Here is a 26,404-nt window from a genome sequence, read left to right on the forward strand (position 1 = left end):
TGAATTTATTCACGAAACTGCCATTGCCCAAAGTGAAACTATAGAGTACTAATAAAAACCCGTTGGTGTGAAGCACGCGTGTCCAGTGCTGAGATATGCACCACGGATACGATGGTGACACGTGGGCCATGCACAAGTGATTAACTTAGACTTAGGCTGTTGGATCTGAAACGTATCTGTAGAGTATAGACTATAGATAGATGGATTAAATACTGCATCAATATATATATATATATATATATATATATATTTCTTCGTAAATAATGATCTGAAAGACACCACCTCTTCAAGTGCTTGCATGCATGGGATGTTTTGACTTTCTAGAGAGAGAAAGGACAGAATTGGTGGGGGATATCGATGGATGGTGTCTATGTCTCCCCCTGAGATTAAAACCAAGCTAGCCTACTTTGGCCCTTGGCGTAACATATATGTATATTTATGTGTGGATTTATATATATATATACATATACATACAGAGAGAGAAGGGATGAGGCCAGGGAGCATTTTCGAAGAGCCAGGGAACAGAGACATGGGCTTCACGTTAGCACATTGGGGCTCGTTCCATTACATTTTCGAAGAGTTAGGGAATAGTACCTACGGATGACCACCATCTAAGACTAATTATGACAAATTTTCGATCATTTGTTACCATACGACATATGCGTGTTATAGTTGTGAATACAAAAACATCCTAAATTTAAAAATGTTCTTATGGATTGTGGAGTGAAGAAACTTGTGTGACAAAGTATGTGGTACAGTGGTTGGGTTGTCCACCTTTGATTGGTGGGCAATTTAAGCATTGTTGGCTAAGTCAGGCACTAATAGTAAGTGGCCAAACTAATCCACAAATGGCAAGACAATGGTCTCAAGCTTAGTGCAAAGAACCTCTTTATATTTTTAAATTAATTAAACTTACATAATTTAAGGACCATTATAACAATTGGTCACCTATGACCTTTTAAATAGTATTTATTTTTTTCTTGGCTTAATAAGAGGAAAATCGATAGCTTGATCATAACATTTAGCTGAGTTGTTATTAAAGATGGTACTATTATATATTAAACCTTAGTCAAATAAGTTGTTGTTCAATAGAATTAATTGTTATGGTTCACAAAGCAAACACAGAAGCTTTACTTAGAATACAAAGTTTCTATTTGGTTCATAAAAAATTGCATTAATTATTTAAGTATATTTTCTTATTTAATTATATATATAGTTATGTATAGTAAATGAGAGAGAGCAAGAAAAACATAGTGTTTGCTCAAACTAGTGTACAATTAAACTCAATCATTAGATAGTTCAACCACTCCTTGGCATTCACATGCATCACATTAATTCTACACCCAAAAGTTTTATTTACAACAAAATTACAAGAAACATCAAATGAAATGACATTACCCACCCCCATAAACATGTTATTATGAATTAATGAGTGATTAAGCTTCTTATTTAATTACAAGGGCATTATGGTAACTTCAAGCACTTAAGGGAAAAATACCCAAAGACAAGTGCAATCCACTGGGTCCCATAATGTTCTTGGGTCGTGTTCCCAATTACACTCACTTTCTTCTCCTTGGGATGTCCGCAACTATCTCTCTCTCTCTCTTTTTCTCACTCTCTCCTCTCTCCTCTCTTTCTCTCTCTAAAATTAAAAACCTTTTGAACTTGTATAAATACCCCCACACATGCAACAACTCTCTTGACATACCCAATTCGCATCTCTCACTCTTTCTGTCTCACTTTCAGTCTCTGATCCCTCCCACGATCAAAACCCACTTCACTTTCTCTTTCTATATATATATTCACTTTCTCTCTCTATATCTCATGGCGGAACTTGAGTACCATCAAACTAAACCAAGCAACAACACAACCAGTAATGGACGCTTAAAGCTGTTTGGCTTCAACGTGTCAGAGGACGAAGAGGTAGACTCAACCAAGACACCATCTGGGTCGCCGGAATCCGGCGGTTTTCCGGCGACGGACGGCCGGAAATACGAGTGCCAGTACTGCTGCCGAGAATTCGCCAACTCCCAAGCATTGGGTGGCCACCAAAACGCTCACAAGAAAGAGAGACAACAATTGAAGCGTGCACAAATGCAAGCGAGTCGAAACGCCGCCGTTTCCTACATCCGGAACCCGATTGTCTCGGCTTTCGCTCCGCCGCCGCACCTCCTCGCCTCGGCGGGATCGGTGGTGGTTCCGGCTGCGGCGGCACAGTCGCCGTCGTGGGTGTACCTCCCACGCGCGGCGCCGCCCTTCCACGTGTCGCATGGGTGCGTGTTTCCTTCCTCAAGTGGGAGAGGAGGTCCAGGGAGTTTAGTGTATGCCGGCGGTGTAGCGGAGTCGACCATGACGTCTGGGTCCCACACTCAGCAGGCCTCGGCCCATGGAAGAGTTGATGGGCCTTCGTTGAGTAGGTTCTCGAGAGGTGATGGTGAGCCCAGTTTTGATGACGCATTCGGCTTGGATTTGCATCTGAGCCTCGCGCCAGCCGCGCCATGAACTTGGCTTGGCTTGTTCCACTAGTTTGGGGGACTCAAGAGCTTATATGGCTTGCTTTGTTGGATTCAGCTGATGTTAATTTCCCCAGTCGGATCTTGTAAATTTTCAAACTTATTTATTTAATTTTTTCATGGAATTGAAGTAATCTCACTGCTACATGACTTACCAATCTACCATTTTGTTTTAGTACTAGTACTATACTATATCTATATATATAAATTCATATATATATATTTATATAAGGAGGTAAATTTACCTACATTTTAATATTTTCAACCATTGTATACGGTAGTTGAAAATGTTAGACTTGTCTCGAAATGACAGAAGTCTCTCGCAACATAGGATATGTGTGAATGTGAAATAATTAAAATGTGGAATAAGCATAAAGATAGTGGAGTAATAATAGAAAGGAATAGTAGATTCTTTATACTAGTATCCAAAGAGAAAAAGATATACTCTATATATATATATATATATATATATATATATATATATTATATGTGTGTGTGTGAAAAAACAAAGGTTTAATTTGAAGCTTTGTTCTAGAAATGGATATACCCTTTTAGGATGAGAAAAAAAAGGTCCCAATTGCTTTGTGAAAATCAAGTGTTCATTAATTAATTTCTTAACTTTCACTGTCTCAAAAGAAAAAGAAAGACTTAATCATTTGAATTTGTTTTGCAAATAGTTTTACCAGATGTTATATATGATTAGCTGAGGTTGGTTACTTTACCAACTTTCAGATTACAATCTTTGATGCAATTCTAGCCTTTAAAGCTACTTCCAATATTAATGTGAAATCTTCAACCATTTTTGGCCCCCACAAATTTAAATTTGGTGAGAAGATTCTCTTTAATTTGAAATCCAAATGTTTTAGAACTTTTGCACCTTTATATATACACAAACATACATAAACATGGATATGAATGGTTGTATAAAAAAATACATCATTGGACAATAATAAAAAAAAAATTTAAAATAGTAAAGTGTATGAAATGAAAAAATAAAAAATGTTAGCATATGACATGGTGGATAAGCTAGGAGTTGCCTGGTTTAATTTCAGAGATTGGTATGAAATGATCAATTAATTAAAATTTGTTCTCCTCTCCTTTGTATCCTAACTTAATTGATTGATCAAACAAGTGTCGTCGAACTTTATAACAACTCTGCATGGATAATTTAGTGATTAAGGAGTCTATTGGAACGAGCTATAAACTCGAACATTCTAAATTTAACTCTCACAAAACTCAAAAATACATGAGATAGAGTTGTTTGTTACGTAATATTGTTGATTTCACATCTAACACAACATGAAAGAGTTGCAGAAATCGTCCCAGTGGCTCCGATATTGTTCTAAAGAAGAACTCCATTTTGGAAAACATATAAATTACACTAGTGCAAGTCTTCAATTTCCATTAGAAAACCAGACATTTCCCAACTTTACAAGCCATGATCACGTGTTGTATTCTTATTTAATAAGGTTTCATTTTAATTTCAAACATTTTCTTACTTTCAATTTAAGGCTCCTTTTGTTTGGATGTAAAATATTTTTTATTTTCTAATGTTTGGTTGTCATAAAATATTTATAAAGAAAAAATATATTAAAATTTTACAAAAATAATTTATTCATCAATTTTTGGTAAGTTATTTTATACATCCCATCCGAAAGACTTGACCTTAACTTCAATTTAGACATTTGCCAAATATTGAAAAGTACAAATAAAAAAATATATATTTTACTTCGAAACAAACAGAGCGTCACACAATCATTTTCAACAGGTGTCGCTCTCACGTTTCGAGCACGCTCCTGATCTCTGCGTGCGCTCTAACTCAAATTCTTCCTACTTATGACTTAATTCTATCGCTCTCACGTTCCCGCTTTCGAATTCACGTTCCCGCTTTCGAATTCATTCTCGCTTCTGCTTTTACTTTTATTCTCACTTTTAGTGAGTCACAGTTTACGAAATGGACAATTATATTGGAAGTAGTAAATTTCTTTGAGACAAGAAATCATTGCATAAGTTGTAGCTAGCTAAGCCATTTTCTTGAAGTACTCCAACTAACCCTAATGTGGGGCCTATCACATGCAAACCAATTCTATGGAATTCTAAGGAGCTCCATTGAAAATGCAGACGACATAATTCAAGTGTCTGAGTCAAACACAATTCCCTCTTTATGTTTTTTATGGTTAGCAGGCAAATCTTAATGCTTAATGGGTAGCTGTCCCAAACACATTATACCAGCTCTGTTTGTGTCTCTGTGTGTGTGTGTGTGTGAGAGAGAGAGAGAGAGAGAGAGACAGAGATTGTGTTAGGAAAACAATGGGAACATTATATAACATTATTATTGGCTTCTCATCAAAGTTGTGGTAATTACACATGTATCTGCAACGTAGTAATGGCTTGTGTGTAGAACAAAGCTTACGTGTAAGCACGAAAAGAAGAAGATAATGCATGCCAAGCACCTAAAGCATCATTCTAAGGTTGCCCACAATTTTAAAACAGCTCAAAAAATGGTCAAAAGGGCAGATGGGTTGCCACTCTCAAAATGATAGCTTTTCTAGCTTTTGGTGCAAAGTGAAGATCATTAAAGGTGTTAATCATACATATATGTTTAATGTCCGTTTTCCATCAGCCACTCCAACTCCAAGGAGAGTGTGCATGGGTAATTGGATATATCATGCTCCTCCGTTCCAAAAAAATATTATTATTTTTTAAAAAATTAACTTTTTAGAGGATCATTTTTAATTTTTTTTTTTTATAATATCAGTAGTGAATGAATTACAAAATTATACATAACTGATTGACAGGAATGTGATGATTTACTTTTTATAAATTCAATGTAAGAAAGTTAAATTGGTAATGTTACAAATAATAGTACTTTGATTTTTCAAATAAAACATTTATTTTAAGACAACCAAATATAGAAAGATGGACATTCACAATTCGACAATTTCAACTATTTTTATTTGATTAAGGAATTACATGAATTCTATCACTGATGTTATTGATCATGATGTCAGTCTCCATTTACATTAAACAGTCATATCGACCGTAAGACCACATCAAAAAATTTAGTCATGTGCATGTATATGACATTTTTTAAGATATAAAATTCTGAAAATGCTCTTGTCTCTTCCAATAATGCCCTTGTATACACATATTTATATCTATATATGTACACACACTGAAGCCAGACACTGAAATCAGTTCTTGTGAGACCAAGCCCAAACCGGAGAAGAAGACTAAACTAATAATCTTCAATTCCAGCTACGGTGTGTTTCATTTTTGGCCTAACGATTTTCATTCTAACCAACTAGTGAACCCTAGTCTAAGAAAACTGTAGTCCAGTGTGTGTGCCTTAGTTCGGTGACCAACAGTTCCGGCGTTATAATCGTTGCAAACGGCAACGAGAACTTCAGTTGGTGCAAACAATAATGAGAGCTTCAACTACACAACCTTGGGTCACTGCTAATGAGCAACAAGCAACGGGTCGCTGCTTACATGTAGTGACCAGGCCGCTGCAACGTTCGACTTCCTCTCCGGAACGAGAGGAAGCCGGCAACAACCCGGTCTAGTTGCTGTTGGCGGCGACTAGCTTCATCGCCGACAACATGCTTACTGCCGGCAGTGATGAGAGACACTTTAGTCTATTTCACATTTAATTAGTTTTTTTTTTTTTTACATATTTTTTATTTAGTTAAAGGGACATTTTAGTCTTTTCAATATTTAAATTTTTATTTACTTCAAAATTGAATTTTACGGACTTTTTAAAACATATAAGGAATGATATGCTTTATATGGATATTATTGGAGTATTTTTTTTGCCCACTATCCAAAAATTATTGATTAATTGTAATCTAGCAATAAAAGCTGTGCTCATATCAGTGGCCTTGAATAATTATGATAAGAATAGAAGTATTTCATTGGTGCGGTGGGACTAATGGAGCTTAGATTCGACAAGGGAACACAAGATAGAATAAAATACTAGAGATTAGTTTGGATTGGATGCTTTACATGTCTTTTGAAATTTTGATTATATTGTGTGTTGATCTCTAGAGAGAGAGAGAGATTGAGGAAAGGAAGTATATGCAAAGCATAATCATGGATTTGAAAACTTGTGCACTAGAAAAAGTTTCTTCTCTTCCATGGAGCTTTTTGACATATGAGGGTATATATGGAGTACAAAATGCAACTCCAAAGTGGTTGGTGAGGCAAAAACTTAGAAAATCAATCAATCCCATTCCCACAACTTTGCCAAAACAAAAATATTAGCTGTTGTATTGGGGCCCAATAGTTTCCTTCATCTATGCATTTAACTGACACTGACAAGCACTTCACTTAATCAATCAAAACCTCTATGTTTCTCTCTCTCTCTCTCTCTCTCACACACACACACACACTCTCTCTCTCTCTCTCTCACACACACACACACTCTCTCTCTCTCTCTCTCTCTCTCTCTCTCTCTCTCTCTCTCTCATAACAAGTTTGGGCATTGGTAGGACTTGGGAGTCACCCTCCAATCAAGTTTCTATTTACAAATATAGAAATTAAAGCCAAAGGGAGAGGACATCTACCGACAGTACTATAATGCTTAAAATTCCATGGTAGTTAACTAGTCAGTCCTTCTGCCCAACTGATATATATATATATATATATATATATATATATCAGTTGTGAAATGGTAATATTTAAAATACTCAATTATATAACATATTGATTATTCATGTCTTGAATTTGAGACTTTTCGTTAGAGTATAATACAGGTGTTGTATTGTATCACATAGCTTTCTCCAATGATAAAGGACCTGGTTCAGAGCAATGGCCGCTTTGTGTCACAAAAGAAAAACGACGAGGTCAACTGACACTTCGGAAATTTTATATGCACCAATCAATGAAGTTTTTTTTTTTTTTGGGTACTAATATTAATAAATTGTTCAATCAGATTCTAAGAGAAGCTAGTGGTATGGTGACGAAATCACAACTTTGAGCTACCTTCCATTATAATTCTACCAAATTGCACAAAACTTAAATTTCATTAGAGGGTTGTTAGCTGTACTGTTCCCTGCATGCCTCGTGGTGATCTAATCTATATTACTTGAATATATAGTATATGGAATATTAATAATAGTTTATTTTATTAGAATAGAAATAAATTATTTTAATCCACATGGAGAATTAGTTGTTGTGATAGGATTAAAAAGCAACAGTAATACTAAATTATGCAGATGTTATGATTTTTTTTTTGGTTCTTTTTTTTTTTTTTTTTTTTCAGTAAATGATCGAAATTGATGGAGAATTACAAGGTGGAAGAAATATTTTTCCAAAAATTGGAGGATTTTACTGGGGACAAAACTTGGAAGGTGGAGATTTGGGGCAATATCGTTAAAAATTATTGTAGTACATGTCTATCAAATCCCAACTTCAGTACACCCTTTTACCTTTATATTTTTGGCATTCTCAATATTACGTGTTCAATACAAAACTCTAACATCCTTATATATATATATATTCGAATTACAGTAGAGGATAATTTGTATGTGAACACGGGGAATAAGAGTATAAACATGAATTCAAAGGAGAAACCATATTGGTGGCCACTCACTAATTAATAATTATAACAAGTTGTCATTCCTTTGGTGATGTGATCATAGCTTAAGTTCCAAAATTGCACTTGAATTAAACGGTACTTCAAACAAGTCTTGTCACAACTCATGGAAGAGAGAAAGATGTCTGCTTTTCCAATTAAGCCTCTTTACTCTCTCTAGTCTCCCTATGTAGAAAGACTTAATGTGAACATAGAAATTTGACAAGGACGGTTCTCTTTCATTCATTATACGTACTTAAAGTGTGTGTGTGTGTGTGTGAGAGAGAGAGAGAGAGAGACCCCACACTGGCATGTTCTGTGTGTGTGTGTGTGTGTGTATATATATATATATGCTTAGTTCCATCAATTGATAAGCTTGTAAACCAGTTCCAAAGATGAAGACCGATCAACTTCAAAGAGACCTTATATTTTCCCAATCTCCTACGCAAACGGCTCAGTTCCATAACATCAATCATCATGTTAGTACCATACTTCAGTTATATTGATTACATATCCCATAGTCATTACACAGTTATGTGTGAATGAACAATGTTACTCTAACCGATAATTTAGACTCAAAATAGTATCTCTCAACATATATATAGGTAGGAACATCGATCATGATGTTAGTACCATACTTCAGTTACACCGATGGATTACACCCATGTCACATACTGACTATATATATATTATTGTGTGAACGAACAATGTTACTCTAGGTGATAACTTAGACTTAAAACATTATCCAAAAGACTTTTATCTCTCAAATATATTTAAATGAGTCCCACTTAAAACATATATAAAGGTAGGTAAGTCTTCTTTTCTTATCTGAATGCATATGTGGTTAAAAAGGTTATGATGTGAGAGCTCCAATTTTACCATCTCCTAGCCAATCAAACTTTTGTTTTCAAAAATTACTCATCAAACTTTAATTCTGTGTGTTTTAAAGTAATTTATTTAACAGTTTACAACTTTATAAAGTTAAACCATATTCAGTGGTGGGCGCCTTTCCAATGTTTCTGGGAACGAATTAGAAACTCTTTAATGTACACTTAGTAATGACTTCCAGCAAATCAGGAACCTATAATTACTGAACGTGTATATATATATATATATATATATATATATATATATGTTTTTGGAATTTGCATCTAATTGATATTACGATAATGTATTGACGTGTTTAACTATTAATTGAACATGGCCCATTGCTAGGCTATCTGTCAACTCATTCTAGTTGATTCCATAGCTGGAATCCAAGAAATTTCGTTTCGTGGTCAATATTGGCATTTTCATGTTAGATTTGAGAGCAGGTGCTATTTATAGGTTTAATCAATCTAGTCATGCTATTCAAAAAACATCGAGTAAGTAGTTTTGTGCTAATAATAGAAACAGCATGTTACCTTTCCAAAAAAATAATAATAAGAGTTAGTTCACTAAAATCCAACGTTATTAGTTCAGATGTCATCTCTCTTATTCAAAGAGAAAATTGAGTTCATTCATTAAAATTCAATGCTATTAGTCCAGTTCAGCTGTCATCTCTTTTATTCAAAGAGAAAATTGAGTTCGTTCACTAAAATCCAACGTTATTAGTCTAGTTGTCATCTCTCTTACTCAAAGAAATATAGAAATGATACTTACACCGAAGAGGTAAACCGATTTCTCTGACCTAAATTTATGTGGCTGGTTATGTAAAAATGCCATGTCACAATATTTAAAGTGATAATTATTAAGTTTCTTTCTTTTGTGTTTTTTACTATCTTTTCTCATCTTCACCCCTAAGAGTCCAATTATATATATATATATATATATATTCAATTTTTCTTTGGTCATCTCATCGTTGTTCTTTTCTCATACTACCGGATACCTTCGTGTAATTGCACAGAGAGATTTGATTATGTTAGTGATGATGCCTACTTATAAAATTTCAATAAAATGAGACTCTTTATATATTTTTATGATAAAATTATCTTAATAAAATTAAATTGTATTATTGTAGAGAATAGATGTTAATAGATTCCTCAATGTTAATAGAGTTCAAAGTGATTTTGTGGGTACTAATCTTTTGATTTTTGACCCTCCATATACCTGTATTATCTTTACCTTTTAGGTATGGTCTCTTATTTTACGATCTATTAAACCTATCAAACCCATAAGTTTTTTTTTTTTTTTCTTAAGCCTACACGGACAAAATATTAGAGATATTTATGGAGAAAAAATTGGAGATAATTAAAGAAGCAACTAAATTCCTAATAGAAGAGGAAAGAGATATTTGTAGGAAAGAAAATGAAGATAATTAAAGAAGGAATTAAATTTCTAAGCTAGGGAATCCGAAATAAAATTAGAAATTCAATACTTTGTAATGAGTCAGCATGACCCATTGCTAAATTTTATTTGTCTTTTTATGCCACATAGATTCTGTCTGACAAATTGGTGTAAGTTTTCTATCCAAGTATCACGACTCAAAATAAATATTCAAAAAAATAAATATATTGTATATGCACTCGCGTTTGTTTGAACTTTCTATAAAAATAATAATAAATAAATAAATAATGCCTATGGTAAAATAAACCGCAATTTGAACCCAAAAATTTGTAATTAGTGAATATAGTTAGTAATTTTGGTGGGTTGAATATAGTTTCAAGTAAATCCTCACTTCAGTCACAACTGTGGTGGGCCTATCAGCCCTATCTCTGGTTGGGCATTCAGATTTCAGCGAGCCTATCAGGGCTCTAAGCACTAGCAAGACCGAAATAGACTAGACTTTTCAATCAAATAATAAACGTGTGTGTGTATATATATATATATCACAGATTGATGATTGGTGATTATTAAATTTGTTCCCTGCTTGAGAGGTTTATATTAGCTCCTCAAAATTCTAGCAGACAATAAAGTTGGCATGTTCTATGAACATTTGCTTTGACATTGATGGACAAGTTTGGAAGAAAGGGTAATCTAGAAACACATGTGCTGCCAAGTTTCCTTCGCATTAGGTATTTGATGGAAATCTTGTTGTGACCCTTTACAAGGACAACCACTGACCCTAGCTCTTTTCAAAGAAATGTGTGGCTTCATGCTTCTCAAAACAAATTCAGAATTCCAATCATGACTTCAAACAATGTACTCCATGGTCCCAACTGAGGAAATGGCGGGGAGAGACAATTGACCCTCACATTTCAATACTGGTGATCACATTAACATCAGCTGTATCCATCCATCATGATCAAAATTGACGAGCAATCACCAAAGTGGACACACTTATCTAAACCAAATAGAAACAAGATAAATTATAAAAAACCATCGATGTCAGAAGGTAAATCTCGGATATTTGCCAAGAGTTTTGTCTAATAAAATAGAAACCAGCCGGAAAGAAATGAAAATGATAAATAGTCCGAGAATCGGATGCATAAATGTAGTCGGGATTTGTCCAACTTTCAGACTCTTTATCACAACTCGGAAAGAAATAGCAAGGAGTTTCATCAAACAAGTACAATAAAATGGTTAACTCATAATGATCCGAAAGTCCTAAGATTTATTAATCAGACATTATATGATAAGGATTACAGAAACAGCAATTTCCTGCTTCCTTGCTGTTTTTGCTGGCACAGAGAGCCCTCAAATTTAAGCCATGCACTTGAATCTCCCTGGCGCTGGATTACAACAAAATAAGGATTTGTCACAAGTAAAAGACCTCCAAATGTTACAACAAGTAACAATATGTCATCACGTCTTCAATAATTATGTCGCTCCAGCGTAATTAGAGAAACAAAAAAATACGTGAATTGGGGCCAAAATAGGGTTATGCACCATCAGATTGACGCTGGCAATGTCTACTTTTCTTTTTCAGCTGGCACGCATGGTTGTCTTTGTTCAACTGGCACAGATGGCTGTTCTTGATCAACTCGAACACAAGGCCTCCATGCAGTTTCCTTTCCCACATCCATTAAAGCAATGCCTTTGGCAGCCAATTCACTTCTGACCTGATCACTCCTCGAGAAATTTTTGCTTTTCCTTGCCACTGTTCTTTCTTCAATCAGACGCAAGACGTCATCTTCTGTCATTTCTGCTCTCTTTAATGCTTTATCTTTCAACTGCTGCAGAACCTGTCCAATAAAATATGCCGACTTACTTTATGAATTTCATCATTAGGAAGAGGATTCGTATTTAACCATTATATATATTTGTGCCAGAAATTTTAGTAGCACCTCAGAGTAAGACAAAGCAGTCAGCAATCCCAGGGTGCTCAAAACTTCACCGACTTCTTTTTGTAATTCAGTGAGGGACTGAATCATTGATAATTGTTGTTGCTTCTGTTGCTTCTTCTGGCAATTATCAACATGAAAATCTTTTTAGTTACTCAACAAAGGACACAAAATCTTTTTAGTTACTCAATACCAGCAGATGTTGGAACCAATTCCAAATACCTTTAGCTGGGTCAAAGAACTGTTCATGAATCTTAAAGCTTCTTGAAGGGAAGCATTCAATATATATGGTGTATGCAAATCATCTGACATTTTTGTCTGAAAATCACTACGTAGCTTGTTGATGCAATCTTGGGCAGCAGGAGTAATCCGTGCTGTTTTGCCATTAGGTTGAGTTCCTTCCTTTTGGTTTCCATCTCGAAATATTGATAAAGCATCTTCACAATCTTGCAAGGTCTGTCAATTACAAAACCACTTAACATAATTGTCATCAAGACAATGTGCATATCGTTTTCCTTTGCTAGTGTGTGATGTAGGTATTCAGGGATAGTGAGACAGATATGCAGCATATCAGGGAAAGCAAAGTACATATTCAGTTCATGTTCAACTGCCATAAAAATCAAATTAAAATGTTGTATACCAACATAGACAGATACAGAAGAGCCAAGGCAATGTGAGAACAAAGTAACTATTATGAAGCTTTGCTACAGTCAAGGCCAAGTGAATCACTACATTTAACGGAACATTTGGAGCTTAGATATGCTTTCTATACCTGATATATATAGAAAACAGCCTCTGATGCAATTTCAATCTGAGAGATCGAATAATTAACAGGTGATCGATAGTGTGTGCCCATCAAGAAGTGCCTCAACGCTAGTGGATGGTAAATTTTAGTAACCTACAAAAAAGGAAAATATAAATAAATAAATAAACAGGTCAAAAATTATTGGGATAATTTAATAAATGACAACTTATTTTTGTGGACCTTGTGGTATTACAAATACAACTATGTCCAAAAAGAATGGATGAAAAGTGCCACTTTAACAAAATGTATTACAAAATATGATAACTTTACACTAGTAATTTTGTATTTGACAAACACCTATACATTTGAGTCCAAGTTACCCTTCACATTCTGCAAAATGACTTCTAAACTATTCATGAACAATCCCACCAACCACAACCCACCACCCATCCAACCCCAACTTTACCTCCATCCCCACAGTCCACCACCACCGACCACACTCACTTTCACTTTCTCTCTCTATGTTATAACATCTCAGACATGTGAAACTCAAAATCAACACACAAAAACTCAAAATCAACACACAAGGCACCTATATATCAACAATCGCTACCAATACAGGGCCGAGAGGATTAGAAAAGATGCCACCATGAAATACACTCACTGTCCATAGATCTGCTTGGAATCAAGCCTGTCCGACCATGACACCACCACCACCATAACCGCCACCGCTCCCTTGCGATTATGACCGCGGTCGAGACTGAGAGCAACACAGTGATTTCAAACGGAGGAACTGCCAGCGTGCTCTAATCACAGGATCACTAACCACCACCACTCACTAGCGTCACCACCATCCACTGGCCGCCACCACCCCAACCAACCACCGCCACTCCAAACAACAAATCCAAAAAAAAAAATATATATATATATATCTCCAAACCAAAAACCCTTTTCCTGAAAATGAAAAAGGCCAAAAAAAAAAAAAAAACCGAGAAGCTCTCAACAACCATGAATTCACCAACCCACCACCGCCAGTGGCGGTGGAGAAAACAGACTAAACAAAATCAGCTGCAATTGAAGAGGAAACACCACCACCACAACCTCTATCCACCGAACCCACATCAGATTCTCCACCACCGCCTCCAGAAACTGAACATCACTGAATCACCGATTGTAAAAGAATCTAAACCAAACCATGAACCCAAGGACGAGTATAAACCATCTGAAGCTGTCCAATGAGTTCGGTTTTCGGCCGCCGCAACCACCAGCAGTGATGAAAACTGAATCCTTTGTCACAGATGTCGCCACCACCGCCACCACCACCGCAGCACCCGACGCCCCTGCTAAAGCCCCCAAAGAGAGATATCCGATCGATGAATCAGCTGCCTCCTGCAACTAATTGAGGCAAGATTTGGGGGGATGAATGTTCTGAGGCCTCTTTTGTTTTGTAGATAAGAGTGATTACACGATTATAATTTGTCAAAAAGATTGAAATATAATACATCCAGAGGGTCAGATGGTGGAGCAGAGAGAAATCGCCGGTTGATGGTCTGTGTTCTTGGAAACAAAATGGGTCTCTGATTCTAGGTGGTGGTGATGGTGTGGTTGAGTGGCAGAGGGGTGTGGTGGGGGTGGTGGGTAGTGGGCGATGGTGATGGTGGTGGGTAGTAGGTGGTGGTGATGGTGGTAGGTGGTTGGTGTGGTTGAGTGGCAGAGGGGTGTGGTGGGGGTGGTGGTGACAGAAAGGAGGTGCCTTGGTGGCGTCATTTCTGATCCTCCAATGGTGGTTGGTAGACGGCAGTGGTGGGTGAGTGAGTGGATTGCTGTGTGTATATAATAGTGTAGAGAGAGAAAGGAGGTGGATGGAAAACTTAAAAGTAGGAGGGTAATTTGGACCAAAAGAGTATTTTTAATTTTTTGGTAATTACTTTTGTTTATTAGCTCTTTCACTCATATACTATTTGGATACGGTCGTATTTGTAATACCACAAAATAAGTTGTTATTTATTTTATTATCCCATTCTAGAGGACTGATGAAAACCATATAAAAGCTAAAACAATTTGGTACATAAGAATAAAAATAATAAATAATAAATAATAATAATAATAAAAAAATAAACCTTTTACCTCTCGAATGGTAAAAAAATTACCAAGGGATTTTGACATTTTTTCATCATTTGCAGTGACAAACCCGTTATGGATCCAGTACTTAACATTGCTCTCTGAGCAGGCAGCACAGCTCTGAGCAATCTCATTTTCATGATGTGGAAAGATTAAATCCATTCCACCACCATGAATATCAAACGTGTGGCTCAGATAATGAGCACTCATAGCACTGCATTCGATGTGCCATCCAGGTCTTCCAGGGCCCCAAGGGCTGTTCCAACTTGGCTCTCCAGGTTTTGCAGCCTGAACAAATGAAAATATTAGGGATATCATAAAGGATAGAAACGTTAACAAACATAATGCAATTTGCAAATAATTTTTACCTTCCACAAAGCAAAGTCAGCAGGATTTCGCTTTCTTAAATCAACAGCAACCCTTTCACCAGCTCTGTTGTCTTCCAGCTTTCGTCCAGATAACTTACCATAGTTCGGGAAATTATCAACAGAGAAGTACACATCCCCTTCGACTATGTAAGCACATCCATTACTAATAATCTGCCAGAGACATTGGAAGTGTTAAAAATATATATATATTTTTAAATATATAAAGAAGAAGAAGGTCCATATATGAAGAGGCCATGCATGCCAAGACTTGAGATTATTTACATGTTACATATCTCTGCACTTTCCGGTTGTAAAGGTTCTTTACTGGAGCACAAGATAACTGTAATAAATGAAGATATCAAACACAAACAAGAGGGACCCAAATAGGTGTGATCTGGATGAAGGAGGAGAAGTAGTCTAGCCAATAGGATTTATGGTGAAGGTCGGGATGTTTGTTTCTGTGACAGACTTGCGTGGTTATGTGAGTTAATGCATGAATTTTTACTCTAACCTTACTGTTTGACTTGATGGTTGTATTTATAGTCCTAGGTTCCTCGGGTAATATCCCGTTGACCTCTACTTTACCTGGTTCTCGCCTTCACCTAAATCTATAGGTAAGAATTCCTCTAAAACACCTAAGAGGTCAAATCCCTCCTTTCCCCATGCCTTGTGGCATGGCATGTTAAAACACTTAATACAGTCATTAAATGAATTCGGTGATGCACACTGTCGGTGGTTGAAACATTAGTGGCACTAAGCAGAGCATTAATGGTGATTGTAAGGGTCTCTGTCACAGCACATGGTTCACCATCCCTTTGGCTAAGCCTATTACTTGTGTTCAGGCGATATCTGACTTCTTATCTACCAATCAAAAATTCTTCTAAGTATCCCATATGGTAGTTGTAGGTACACACGAGATCCCTACCTTTATCTCGTATTACATCATACAACTTTTGCTCGAGGTCATGTAGTGTTATGCGTTGGCTCTCGAGACTTGATGACCTGGCGTGATGTCAGTGTTTTCCTTGGACTCAAGAATTGTGTTCTCAAGGTTCAGTAACCTGGCATGTCATCAGAGTTTTTCTTTTGGACTCAAGGATCTTGTTTCTCAAGGTTTGATCACCTTGCATGATGTCAGGGTCTTCTTTTGGACTCAATGATTGTGATCTCGAGGTTTGATGAGCTCGCATGACGTCAGGGTTTTCTTTTGGACTCAAGGATCATGTTCTCTAGGTTTGATGACCTGGTGTGGGGCTAGGGATTTTTTTTTTTTTTCCCCCTTTCAACGGCGTTAGCCATGCTGGCAAAGTTTGTTTGACTTTTAAATGGGCCACGTGTATGGCACCTTATGATACCTACACCAGTAATGTTAATACCTCCAACACAAGCACTCAAATTCTTCCACAAGAACACATCAAGTTCAAATGCTGCAAGCATGCAACTGAAAAGTATCTGTCATAAATGCTTTAACGAGCTCATGGAGAAGAAAATTCAGAGTTTTACTTTCCTTAGAAGGCCCAAGAATTCCTTCTTCACTAATACTAAGATACCCGAATGGTAATTTAGCTTACCACAATTGGGCCACAGTACTTGACACATAAGCAGAGCAATGCACAAGACAATGGTTTTAGAGTTTATTGATACAAACTTTGTAATGATGTGGAGAGGAAAATCTAAAATTTGCATATTCAACGTAAAGAAGGATGTCATCCTAATTGTAATAGGCCGCCTTATCTAGGTTCCCAGAGCATTTGACTTTGCAGCAGTCTTGCCTCCACAAATGTCAAAACGAATGCGTGCAGGGCTTGGGATTGAGGGAGTGGGTAGGTGGAGGAGCAATGGGGGTTGTGTGTTTACTTATACAAACTTAAAAATATCAATATTAAAAGAGGCAAAGAAAGCATAAATGAAAAGAAAAACACCTGAGCTATCATATCCTTGATTTGCTCAATGTGACCAGAAACACGTGGCTGATGTGTAGGAGGTAGGCACTGAAGGTCAACCATATCATCAAGATATTCTTGGCAAAATCGATCGCTCAAAGACAGTGGATCCTCCCCGAGCTCATTGGCACGACGAATTATCTGCAAAAGCCCAGAAGCACAGACATAAGCATCCACTTAAATTTTAAGCTCCCAGTTAAATGATTTGAAAAATAGTAAACCCAATTAAAGCTAGCAATGACATAATTCAATAGAAGTTGACATAAAAACACAAAAAGCTGGTGGCCATAATGGAACTGTATTATATGCGCATACAACTTAACTAAGTTGACCTTAGTAACAGAAAGTTAAGCAAAATTTCTAACTTGGTAGAACGCAAAAACCATAGAGTGCATATCCTTCAACCCTGGCTTGACCTTAAGAGTGCGAATTGAATTTTATCCACTGTGGGTGCATAATAAGTTGTAAGTATTTACTTAAGTATATAGAGCTCCACAACAAGCACTGCAGAAGCTAAATATTTTCCTTTTGTACTTATCACCTTCTAAGAAACACTGTTTCACACTACTTATCAAAAAATAAAAATAAAAGAGGAAGAAGAAACACTGTTTCACAAAAGCTTTTCACTTTTTCAAATTAATTTGACTATATTTTTCTACTTTAACCTACATCTCTTGCCTATACAACAATATTTGTTAGTGAATCTCTTTTTGGAATTTCCTGCCTAAATCACTATGGCTGATGATTTGAAGCATAGCAAAACCAATTAAAGGTAGCAATAACATAATTCAATAGAAGTTGACATAAAAACACAAAAGCTGGTGACCATAATGGAACTGTATTATATGTGTTTACAACTTAACTAAGTCGACCTTAGTAACATAAACTTAAGCAAAATTTCGAACTTGGTAGACCACAAAACCCATAGAGTTCATCTCCTTCAACCCTGGCTTGACCTTAAGAGTGTGAATTGAATTTTATCCACTGTGGGTGATAATAAGTTGTAAGTAATTTAATTAAGTACTTTTTTTTTTTTGATAAGTATTTACTTACTTAAGTATTTATAGCTCCACAACAAGCACTGCAGAAGCTAAATATTTTCCTTTTGTGCTTATCGCCTTCTAAGAAACACTGTTTCACATTACTTATCAAAAAATAAAAATAAAAGAAGAAGAAGAAGAAACAATGTTTCACAAAAGCTTTTCACTTTTTCAAATTAATTTGACTATATTTTTCCACTTTAACCTACATCTCTTGCTTAGACAACAATATTTGTTAGTGAATCTCTTTTTGGAATTTCCTGTCTAAATCACTCTGGCTGATGATGGTAACAAAAAAGCAAAACTTCAAAATTTGTAGAATGTAAAAACCATAGTGTATATGCTTCACTGTGGGTGCATAATTAATTTGTCAATGTTTATTTAAGTTCATAGAGCTCTACAACAAGCACTGCAGAAGCTAAATATTTTCCTTTTGTACTTATTACCTTCTAAGAAACACTGTTTTACAAAAGCTTCACTTTTTCAAATTAATTTGATTAGATTTTTCAACTTTAACCTACATCTCTTGCTTAGATAACAAACGTTTGTTAGTGACTCTCTTTTCGGAATTTCATGTCTAAATCATTATGGCTGATGATAGTAGCGCAAATTCTGACCTTGGTCTTCTTAGTGTGTTCTAGTGCATGCATAAAGGAATTCCTATACATTTTCCAAATCAGAAGCATGGTGTCTTGGGTTGGGACATAGTCTATGGGCAGAATGGGAAAATCATTAGGCAAAATTTAATTAATACCCATTAATAAAATTTAAGACTTAAAACTTGGCAGGATCAGTTGTTAGCACAATTTCAGAGTAGCAGATAGATTACCTAGAAAATTTAGGTCAAAATTTGACACATTGCAAATTTGGTTAATGCATCAAACTCCTCACCTTGTCATCTACATCGGTGAAATTCCGCACATATTCAACTTCACAGCCCGAGTATTTAAGGTACCTGCAAAATCCCAATTCATTTCAAGCAAGATTGTAGTTTATTGGCAAAAAGATGAGAAAAAAAAAAAAAAATGTTGTTCATTAGCATCCAGAACTTGATACCCAATCTATTATGTTTGAATTGAACAGTAAATACTCATGCATGTATAATTCAGGCACTTGATCTAAAAGATTACTTAAATTTTTGTACCAAATATGGATGAGCGACTAAGCAAAAGAACCTTACAGGTGTTTAAATTTGGACACATTGTTAGCATTTTGAACTTGAGGTCATTCATAATTGCCTATGATGAAGGCACCAAATGGATATAGGTTGAAAAGTATACCATAATCCATACCGATATCCCATGGTTTTGAGAACCAGTAGATTCTAATTTATTTTGTCGCGTTGAATTGCAAAAATCTTACTGAAGTTAAAAATTCCTCCAATATTAATCAGTATATCCTACAAATTCCTCAAAATGTTTTCTGAACGCTTCATTGAGATGTGGCCCGAGAAAAAATGAATGGAGAATGATTTTCTATAAGAATCCTTTGCTTAAAAATATTGTCGTTTTAAATCTTCAAAAAGCTGCAAGTTAAGGACAGAATGTCGGAGCATTTATAGTTTCTTGTGTTGGATGGGGTCAATTATATAAGGTAATCTTGTGTTCTGGGTTTCTCTAAGGCTTATGAACAGCCTCTTGAGCAAGAAAACAAAATAGACCGTAAAGGGGTCAATAATACGGTTATTTGACTGCTTTAAGTACTCTCCATGCCTCTTTCCTTATACCGTGAGGCCTGGAAGTTGCTTTGGCACTCTCAATACCTTCTTCTTTCTTTTTCATTTTAGCTCCTCATCTCTTGTCAACGAGAAATTTTAAGACACAATGCACCTTTCTCCTTTCTCCTATCTTCTCTCTCCTTTCTTTCTCGCTCTATATCTAATTTTAAAAACCATTGCTTTATCTGTGCACCACTTCTTTACAGATATTTTTACGCATGCCAAGTTATGTTAACTTATGTTTCAATCAAAAATGGACAACCCTATTGCCATCCTAATCAAATTTCTAATTCACTTGGGTGATTCAATACTCAACAGTGTGTTCCCCCATTTTTTTTTTACATTAACACTCTCCTAATACTCATCACCAAGGGAAATCTGTGTAACATAGCCCAGAACAAGACAACACCAATCAATAATAAAAAATTAAAAAAACTTCTTAAGAATAAACAAAGAAGTACAACAGCGGTACTAGTGACACCCCCTAGTAGATTAATATCACAAGAACAAATTTCCCATTAACATTTTTTTTTTTCCCTTTTGACGTCACTAAGTTACATATTTCTCAACACTAATCTCCATTTCTTTCTCTAAAATCTCAAATACTCATCTTCGTATTGGATTAGTTGCAATCACAATTAGTCAGTACACTTCAGAAGTCATCAACACTATTCGAATTAATTCAGAACTATTGCAAGACAAGGATTTTTTAGATAAGAAATGCAATTCACTTTCCTCTTCTATTGATTAATTTTCCAATTAATTAGAACCGTTGGAAGGCAAACATAGATGACATTACAAATTTCCTTCACTTTCATCTTCTATTTGCTATCTTCCTAAAAATTATTATTCGATGAAGTAATAAACCACCACAATTGCAACGCCACAATCTTTAGCATTCTAGTAGATAGAAAATTGCAAATACATATGCATAAAGATATATATATAGAGACGGACCTGTAGAGGACATCGAAGGCGACATAGGCGCGAGCGTGGCCGATATGGCTGAAATCGTAAGCTGTAACGCCGCAGACATACATGCCAACCTTGCCAGGCACTTTGGGGACGAAGATCTCTTTCTGTTTCGTCATGGTGTTATACAACATCAACTGTTCTTTCTCCATTGACACAGAACTCTCTCTCTCTCACACACACACCAATTTCAGCAGAAACCCTAACCCTAACCACCTATCAGCTCGCAGATTTATAGCATACTCTGAAATGAAAATGGTTTTAGGGTATAGAGAAAATGTTATACGTTGGGAATTTTGTGCTCTACAGTCTGGATTCGTTATCGTGTGAATGGAAAATGCGCAATAACTTTTACTTTTATCTTTTTTGAGCAATACTAAAGTTCTTTCAATTTTTAATAAAATCGATAAGTTAAAAATAAAAAATATGTTAAATTTCTAAACGACTTATTAATCTTTCATTTATATCCTTCCTTTAATTTTAGGGAGTAATTAATTTTTTCCTTTTTAAGTTTTAGTTAATGAATATTACATTATGGATTATATTATAATTAATTAATTTGTAATATTTCATTATGACTTAATCCGTAAGAAAATTTAAAACGTGTTTAAATAGTTAAACAAAAAAAATATCAATTACTTACCCAATCTAAATTATAATTATAATTATAAAATTTTATTTAAATTTATTAAGGCTATAAATGGAAGTTTTTTTAGTGGCAGTTTTTTTTTTAATAAAAAATTTGAGAACTAAGTCTTTATAATTAGGTTATTAATTGTAATTGTAGTAGCAAAATTAAAGCTGGTCCCTCCTAAAAAAAATTTAAATCGCTATTAATGGTACATATTTATGGTATTAATTGTGATTCTAGGTAGAAAAATTAAAAAAATAATAGTAATTCTTTTCATTTTTTCTTCTTATATTATATATAAACATATTTTTAAAAGTATATATTAAAAAGGCATTGGAAAAATTTATTTGGCCCCAATTGAACATTCACGCTCCTAGTAAGTAATCCAATAAGTAAAAGTCGCAACACACTAACACAATTTTAAGTATGGGTTTGATTTAATTGTATTCTATTGTAATCATGTCGATTCAAATTAACACAATAATTGATCGTGTTTTGTTTGTACGTGTGCTTGTTAAAAGTGACTCGTTTTAATAAATATGTTGAATTAAACCTATCATATTCATATTATATTGTGTTTGTATTGACCCATTAAATAACAAATTTATTTTCAGACACATATTACTATCTAAGACTGGGTTGCACTTCCTTCATGGCCCAAGTCCTCTGGCTAGTGCTGCAGACAGTTAGGCTTGAAATGAACTGGCCCAATGTAAAATTCGCAATAAATGGGCTTGATTTGAGCTTAGCCCAATATCAGTTATAAGTTCCACAGGCCCCAACAGGCCCCAGAAAAGTTCATTCGATAAAGTCAGCTCATTTTTATTCTTTACTTTTATTACTATTATTATTTAATTAGTAAGAAACTAAGGCACTCATTTATTCACCATATCAAGACTCACACGTTTTGTGAGTGATAACCGAATCGATCAATCAGCTTTATTCTACGCAACCATTTTTCAACATCAGGGCTTACATGTTTCATGAGTGATCGGTTTGGATCGAACCGGTCTATAACTTTATTGTATGATAAATATTTTTATTATCAAATTTCATTTAATTAAGAGTGTTTTTATTTTTATTTTTCTCAAAGGGCAAATAGTTCAGAGGGATATTTTGTATTTTACCCAATTTTATATCTCAACATGTTAACAATTTAACTTTGTTAACCCATGCCCTTCATACCCTTTAATTTTCCATGTTACAACTAAAAAAATGAGCAAAACACAAGGAACTATGCATGAGTGAGGATTAGGCATGGCATGCAATTTAACAAACGTATCAATTAAGTCAGGAGTGCGATTCGAAAATGAAACTTTAAAAACTTATCTTTCAAACCCTCTCATCACGGCTATTATTACATAACTTATTATTATACTACTACGCTATTAATTATCTCTATACCAAATGTTTGGTATTGTGAATCTTCATTTTGGCAATAGTCAACAAAAGCATCACAACCACATTAAGTGAATCTTCCTTGGGAAATCACCACTGTTGGCATGCATATATCATATCATCAAAAGAAGATAAAAAAAGAATCCATATACTCTAATTAGTGATGTTGTATCAAAAACTCAATGGTCATACATACCATTCAACTTATGATGCATGAGCAAGACCAAAACTGATGTCTTCCATTACCAGAGCATGGACAAGATATATATATATATATGAACACACTGTGTTCTGTTTTTTGTCCATGTCTTTGTCCACCCACTAAAATAGAAGCCACACAACTAACACCAGGGAGTTGGTTTCGGAATCCATTTTGTCCACCCACTTAATAGATTATTGACAACCATTTTCCTGCATCTATTTAAGTTGCACTTATACAACACAGTGCTGATACAACAGAGGATCCGTACAAACCGTACTTAGAGTCTAATTGAATTCAATCATATAAAAATTGTGTATTGTATAGCATTGGACGGCTCAGATCATTCACACATATGAGTGTTTCACACATGTAATTGATCGTAACAGTCCCTATTTATAACATGATATTGTTACGAGAGAGAATCCGTGTTCATATTATTAACCGGAGAAGACAACCATGAAATTCAAAATTTATGTAGTTGAGAGAACATCCAATCACATTCAATAAATTGAAAATCTTATTGGAAAAAAAATAATAATAAATACAAAACTTCCATTAGGACAGATTAAGCTGACTACACCAATGCCATTGGTCTAGAAAAACACCCTTTAGCTTCTCAAAATAAAACATTAATTTCACAACAAATGAAAGCAAATCAAACAGTGTCTCCACAAGTCTAAAATTCCTGAGGAGAACATAGCCAAAAAGGAATTAACAAGTCCTTGAACAGTGTCACAGGTCCAAAATTCAACTCAGCTGCAAAGTTGATTCCTGCCTCTGCTTCCTCATCTCTTCATAAAACCTCTCAATAAACCTCTCTGCCTTCTCATCAACAGAGTCTTCTTCGCCGCCCGAATCCGAGAACTCTGACAATTCTCTTGTCAGCACTTCATCTTCAATGCCAGGCAGAGTCTCCAATGGGGACTCTACATCTCCCAAACACCTGCACAAAAAGAACATAGAGTATATGTCTCTATTGCTCTTCTTCTTGATTGGCTGTTGACTGTGGTAGTAGTGAATGAGAGGAGTGTTTGAAGGAGAGAATTGGTATTCTTGAATGTACCCATTGTTGTAATGCTTGAGAAGCTTGAACTTCTTGAGTCTGCTGGTTGATTTCTTGATGAAAATGAGTTTTGGGATGATGGGTTTTCTCATTTTGGCAATGAGAATGGATAATTTGAGGAGATTTGAGACCTTTTGGAAAATTGGTGATCTCTTTTTGGGCATTTTTATGGTTTGAGAAAGGGTTTGGGTTTTTAGGGCTTTTGGTATAGTGCAGGTTTGTTCTTGGGGTGAGTGAGGGGGCTTTTAATGGTGTAAAAAGGTGTAAGAAATATGCAGATCTGAATGGTGGGTGGTGGGGAGCTAGGCTGGATAAAGGTTGAGCGGTCGGTGCCATTTTGGACTTACTTTATGCAGATAAGCAGGTAGCCGTTGAAGACCCAACCCTTTGTTTTTGAACCTCTATATATCTATATATATATATATATATATATAGTATAACACATATATATAAGGCAATTCCATTCAAAATTTAAATAGTCATATATATATATATGTGTGCTCAGACCAGGATTAGTTAATTGTCATATGTAGTAGTGTTTTGGTGTATAGCAACAAGTTTGTTTGAGGGACTGAAAAGAGTTCTTGATGAAGTAACAAGTACTTATTTCATTAGTTAAAGTCTTACTTTATTATATTTTTTCCTATTTTGTATAATAATGTCTCAGTTATATATAAATTTCAATACCAAAATACAAACTTACCTAAGAGGAAGTCAAATTACAAAAGCATATGTTTATACCAATCAAATTATAAATGTGTTACTTGTGTTTGATAGCATCGAATCTACGTCTTAAATTTGAAATTGAAGACAATTCAGTTTAGAATTTTAAATTAAGTTTCCTCCGATTCCAAAATTAAAAGCATCAAATACATGTTGAATTTATTCTTTAAAAATGTTGGTGATATTGACATATAATATCAATCCTTTTAACCCTGCATATTATATGTTGTGACATACTTGTTTTACAATTATTATTATTTTTTAATTTGAACAAAAAATTTCATTCCTTTTGAATGAGTTTTATTTATTTATTTATTTATTTTATGACTACAATAACTTAATTTTAATGGACTACTGTTATTTTGCTTTGATGGTATTATATTGGCTTATACAGTCAAGTAGCAATAAATAATCAATTAATTAAAGGTTCCAGAACAAACTTTAGAAACGAGAAGATTTAAGATAGATAGATGTGAGTGGAATTGAATACATAATATAATTTTAGTACAATTAATAATACAAATAGAAACATAATGAAAAATCAAGGGTCAAAAACACCAATTTTATTTATTTATTATTATTTAGATTCGATTATTTACAGATTTGGAGAAACTGGACATAATGCTACTCAAAGAATTATGAAAAAGGGAAAATATAATGGAACATGTGTACGTGACCCTAAATAGATAAGATAAAATTTTATGAAGTTAAATTTAGTCGAAATTAGCTGTTAACAATTCTAACTCTACTAATCACCAAATAAAGTGAGGAAATTAAAGTACATCATAGTTATTTTTATGGTATTATGTTGTTTTTATCATTCTGATTTACTTGTTGAAATTTAAATGTCGGGTGAAAGCCGGTGCACCGAAATAGTATCATATTGGTGTGTAGGCATGGAATCCAAACATGCGTAGTTGGGTGTAACTTGAGTTAAACCTCTACAGATTGTATCAAACCGAAGAGGTTTAATATTGTAGTCCATTTAGGCATGTCAAAAGTTGACCAGTATGGTAATTTGGGATGGACGGAGCTGTTGGATCATGAATGTAATGGAAGGTTCCACCATAATTCAAAGGTTGAGATGACCCGGAATACCGTACCCCTAGATAATTAATACTCCGTTTTTAATCCACATAGTCTATTTACTTTTTAGTCCTCAACTATTCAAATCCTTGTAAATTTCAAACC

The 26,404-nt window shown here is 34.9% G+C and overlaps 3 protein-coding genes across 3 annotated transcripts; 1 reads left to right on the forward strand and 2 right to left on the reverse strand.

Annotated features, from left to right (window-relative positions):
- Positions 1 to 1,627: 1,627 nt before the first annotated feature.
- LOC132305563 (zinc finger protein GIS3) lies at positions 1,628 to 2,683 on the forward strand. Its single transcript, XM_059803192.1, has one exon. The coding sequence runs from the start codon at positions 1,825 to 1,827 to the stop codon at positions 2,500 to 2,502; it is 678 nt and encodes a 225-aa protein (XP_059659175.1). The 5' UTR covers positions 1,628 to 1,824; the 3' UTR covers positions 2,503 to 2,683.
- An 8,771-nt stretch (positions 2,684 to 11,454) lies between these two features.
- LOC132302599 (cysteine--tRNA ligase 2, cytoplasmic) lies at positions 11,455 to 21,533 on the reverse strand. The gene is made up of 9 exons (XM_059799507.1): positions 21,182 to 21,533; positions 19,399 to 19,462; positions 17,447 to 17,608; positions 15,525 to 15,695; positions 15,163 to 15,444; positions 13,063 to 13,188; positions 12,513 to 12,746; positions 12,294 to 12,410; positions 11,455 to 12,191 (listed from the first exon to the last, which is right to left on the reverse strand). The coding sequence occupies exons 1-9, from the start codon at positions 21,346 to 21,348 to the stop codon at positions 11,919 to 11,921; spliced, it is 1,596 nt and encodes a 531-aa protein (XP_059655490.1). The 5' UTR covers positions 21,349 to 21,533; the 3' UTR covers positions 11,455 to 11,918.
- Positions 21,534 to 23,921: 2,388 nt separating this feature from the next.
- Positions 23,922 to 24,859, reverse strand: LOC132305564 (uncharacterized). The gene has a single exon (XM_059803193.1). It carries the CDS (start codon positions 24,652 to 24,654, stop codon positions 24,175 to 24,177), a length of 480 nt encoding a protein of 159 aa, XP_059659176.1. The 5' UTR covers positions 24,655 to 24,859; the 3' UTR covers positions 23,922 to 24,174.
- Positions 24,860 to 26,404: the final 1,545 nt, after the last annotated feature.

This window comes from Cornus florida, unplaced genomic scaffold, assembly GCF_030987335.1.
Source record: "Cornus florida cultivar Cherokee Brave unplaced genomic scaffold, ASM3098733v1 CherokeeBrave_3.0.0_Hap2_Chr04, whole genome shotgun sequence".
Classification (NCBI taxonomy): Eukaryota; Viridiplantae; Streptophyta; class Magnoliopsida; order Cornales; family Cornaceae; genus Cornus; species Cornus florida.

What these genes read in the sequence shown, in the direction of transcription:
- LOC132302599 (XM_059799507.1), bottom strand. Translation starts at nt 21,348, where the DNA reads ATGGAGAAAGAACAGTTGATGTTGTATAACACCATGACGAAACAGAAA. An exon ending in GCCTTCGATGTCCTCTACAG is followed by an intron (nt 19,463 to 21,181) that starts GTCCGTCTCTAT and finishes GGGATTTTGCAG; the next exon opens with GTACCTTAAATACTCGGGCT. An exon ending in CTGCTTTGTCTTACTCTGAG is followed by an intron (nt 12,192 to 12,293) that starts GTGCTACTAAAA and finishes TTTATTGGACAG; the next exon opens with GTTCTGCAGCAGTTGAAAGA.
- LOC132305564 (XM_059803193.1), bottom strand. Translation starts at nt 24,654, where the DNA reads ATGCCCAAAAAGAGATCACCAATTTTCCAAAAGGTCTCAAATCTCCTC.
- LOC132305563 (XM_059803192.1), top strand. Translation starts at nt 1,825, where the DNA reads ATGGCGGAACTTGAGTACCATCAAACTAAACCAAGCAACAACACAACC.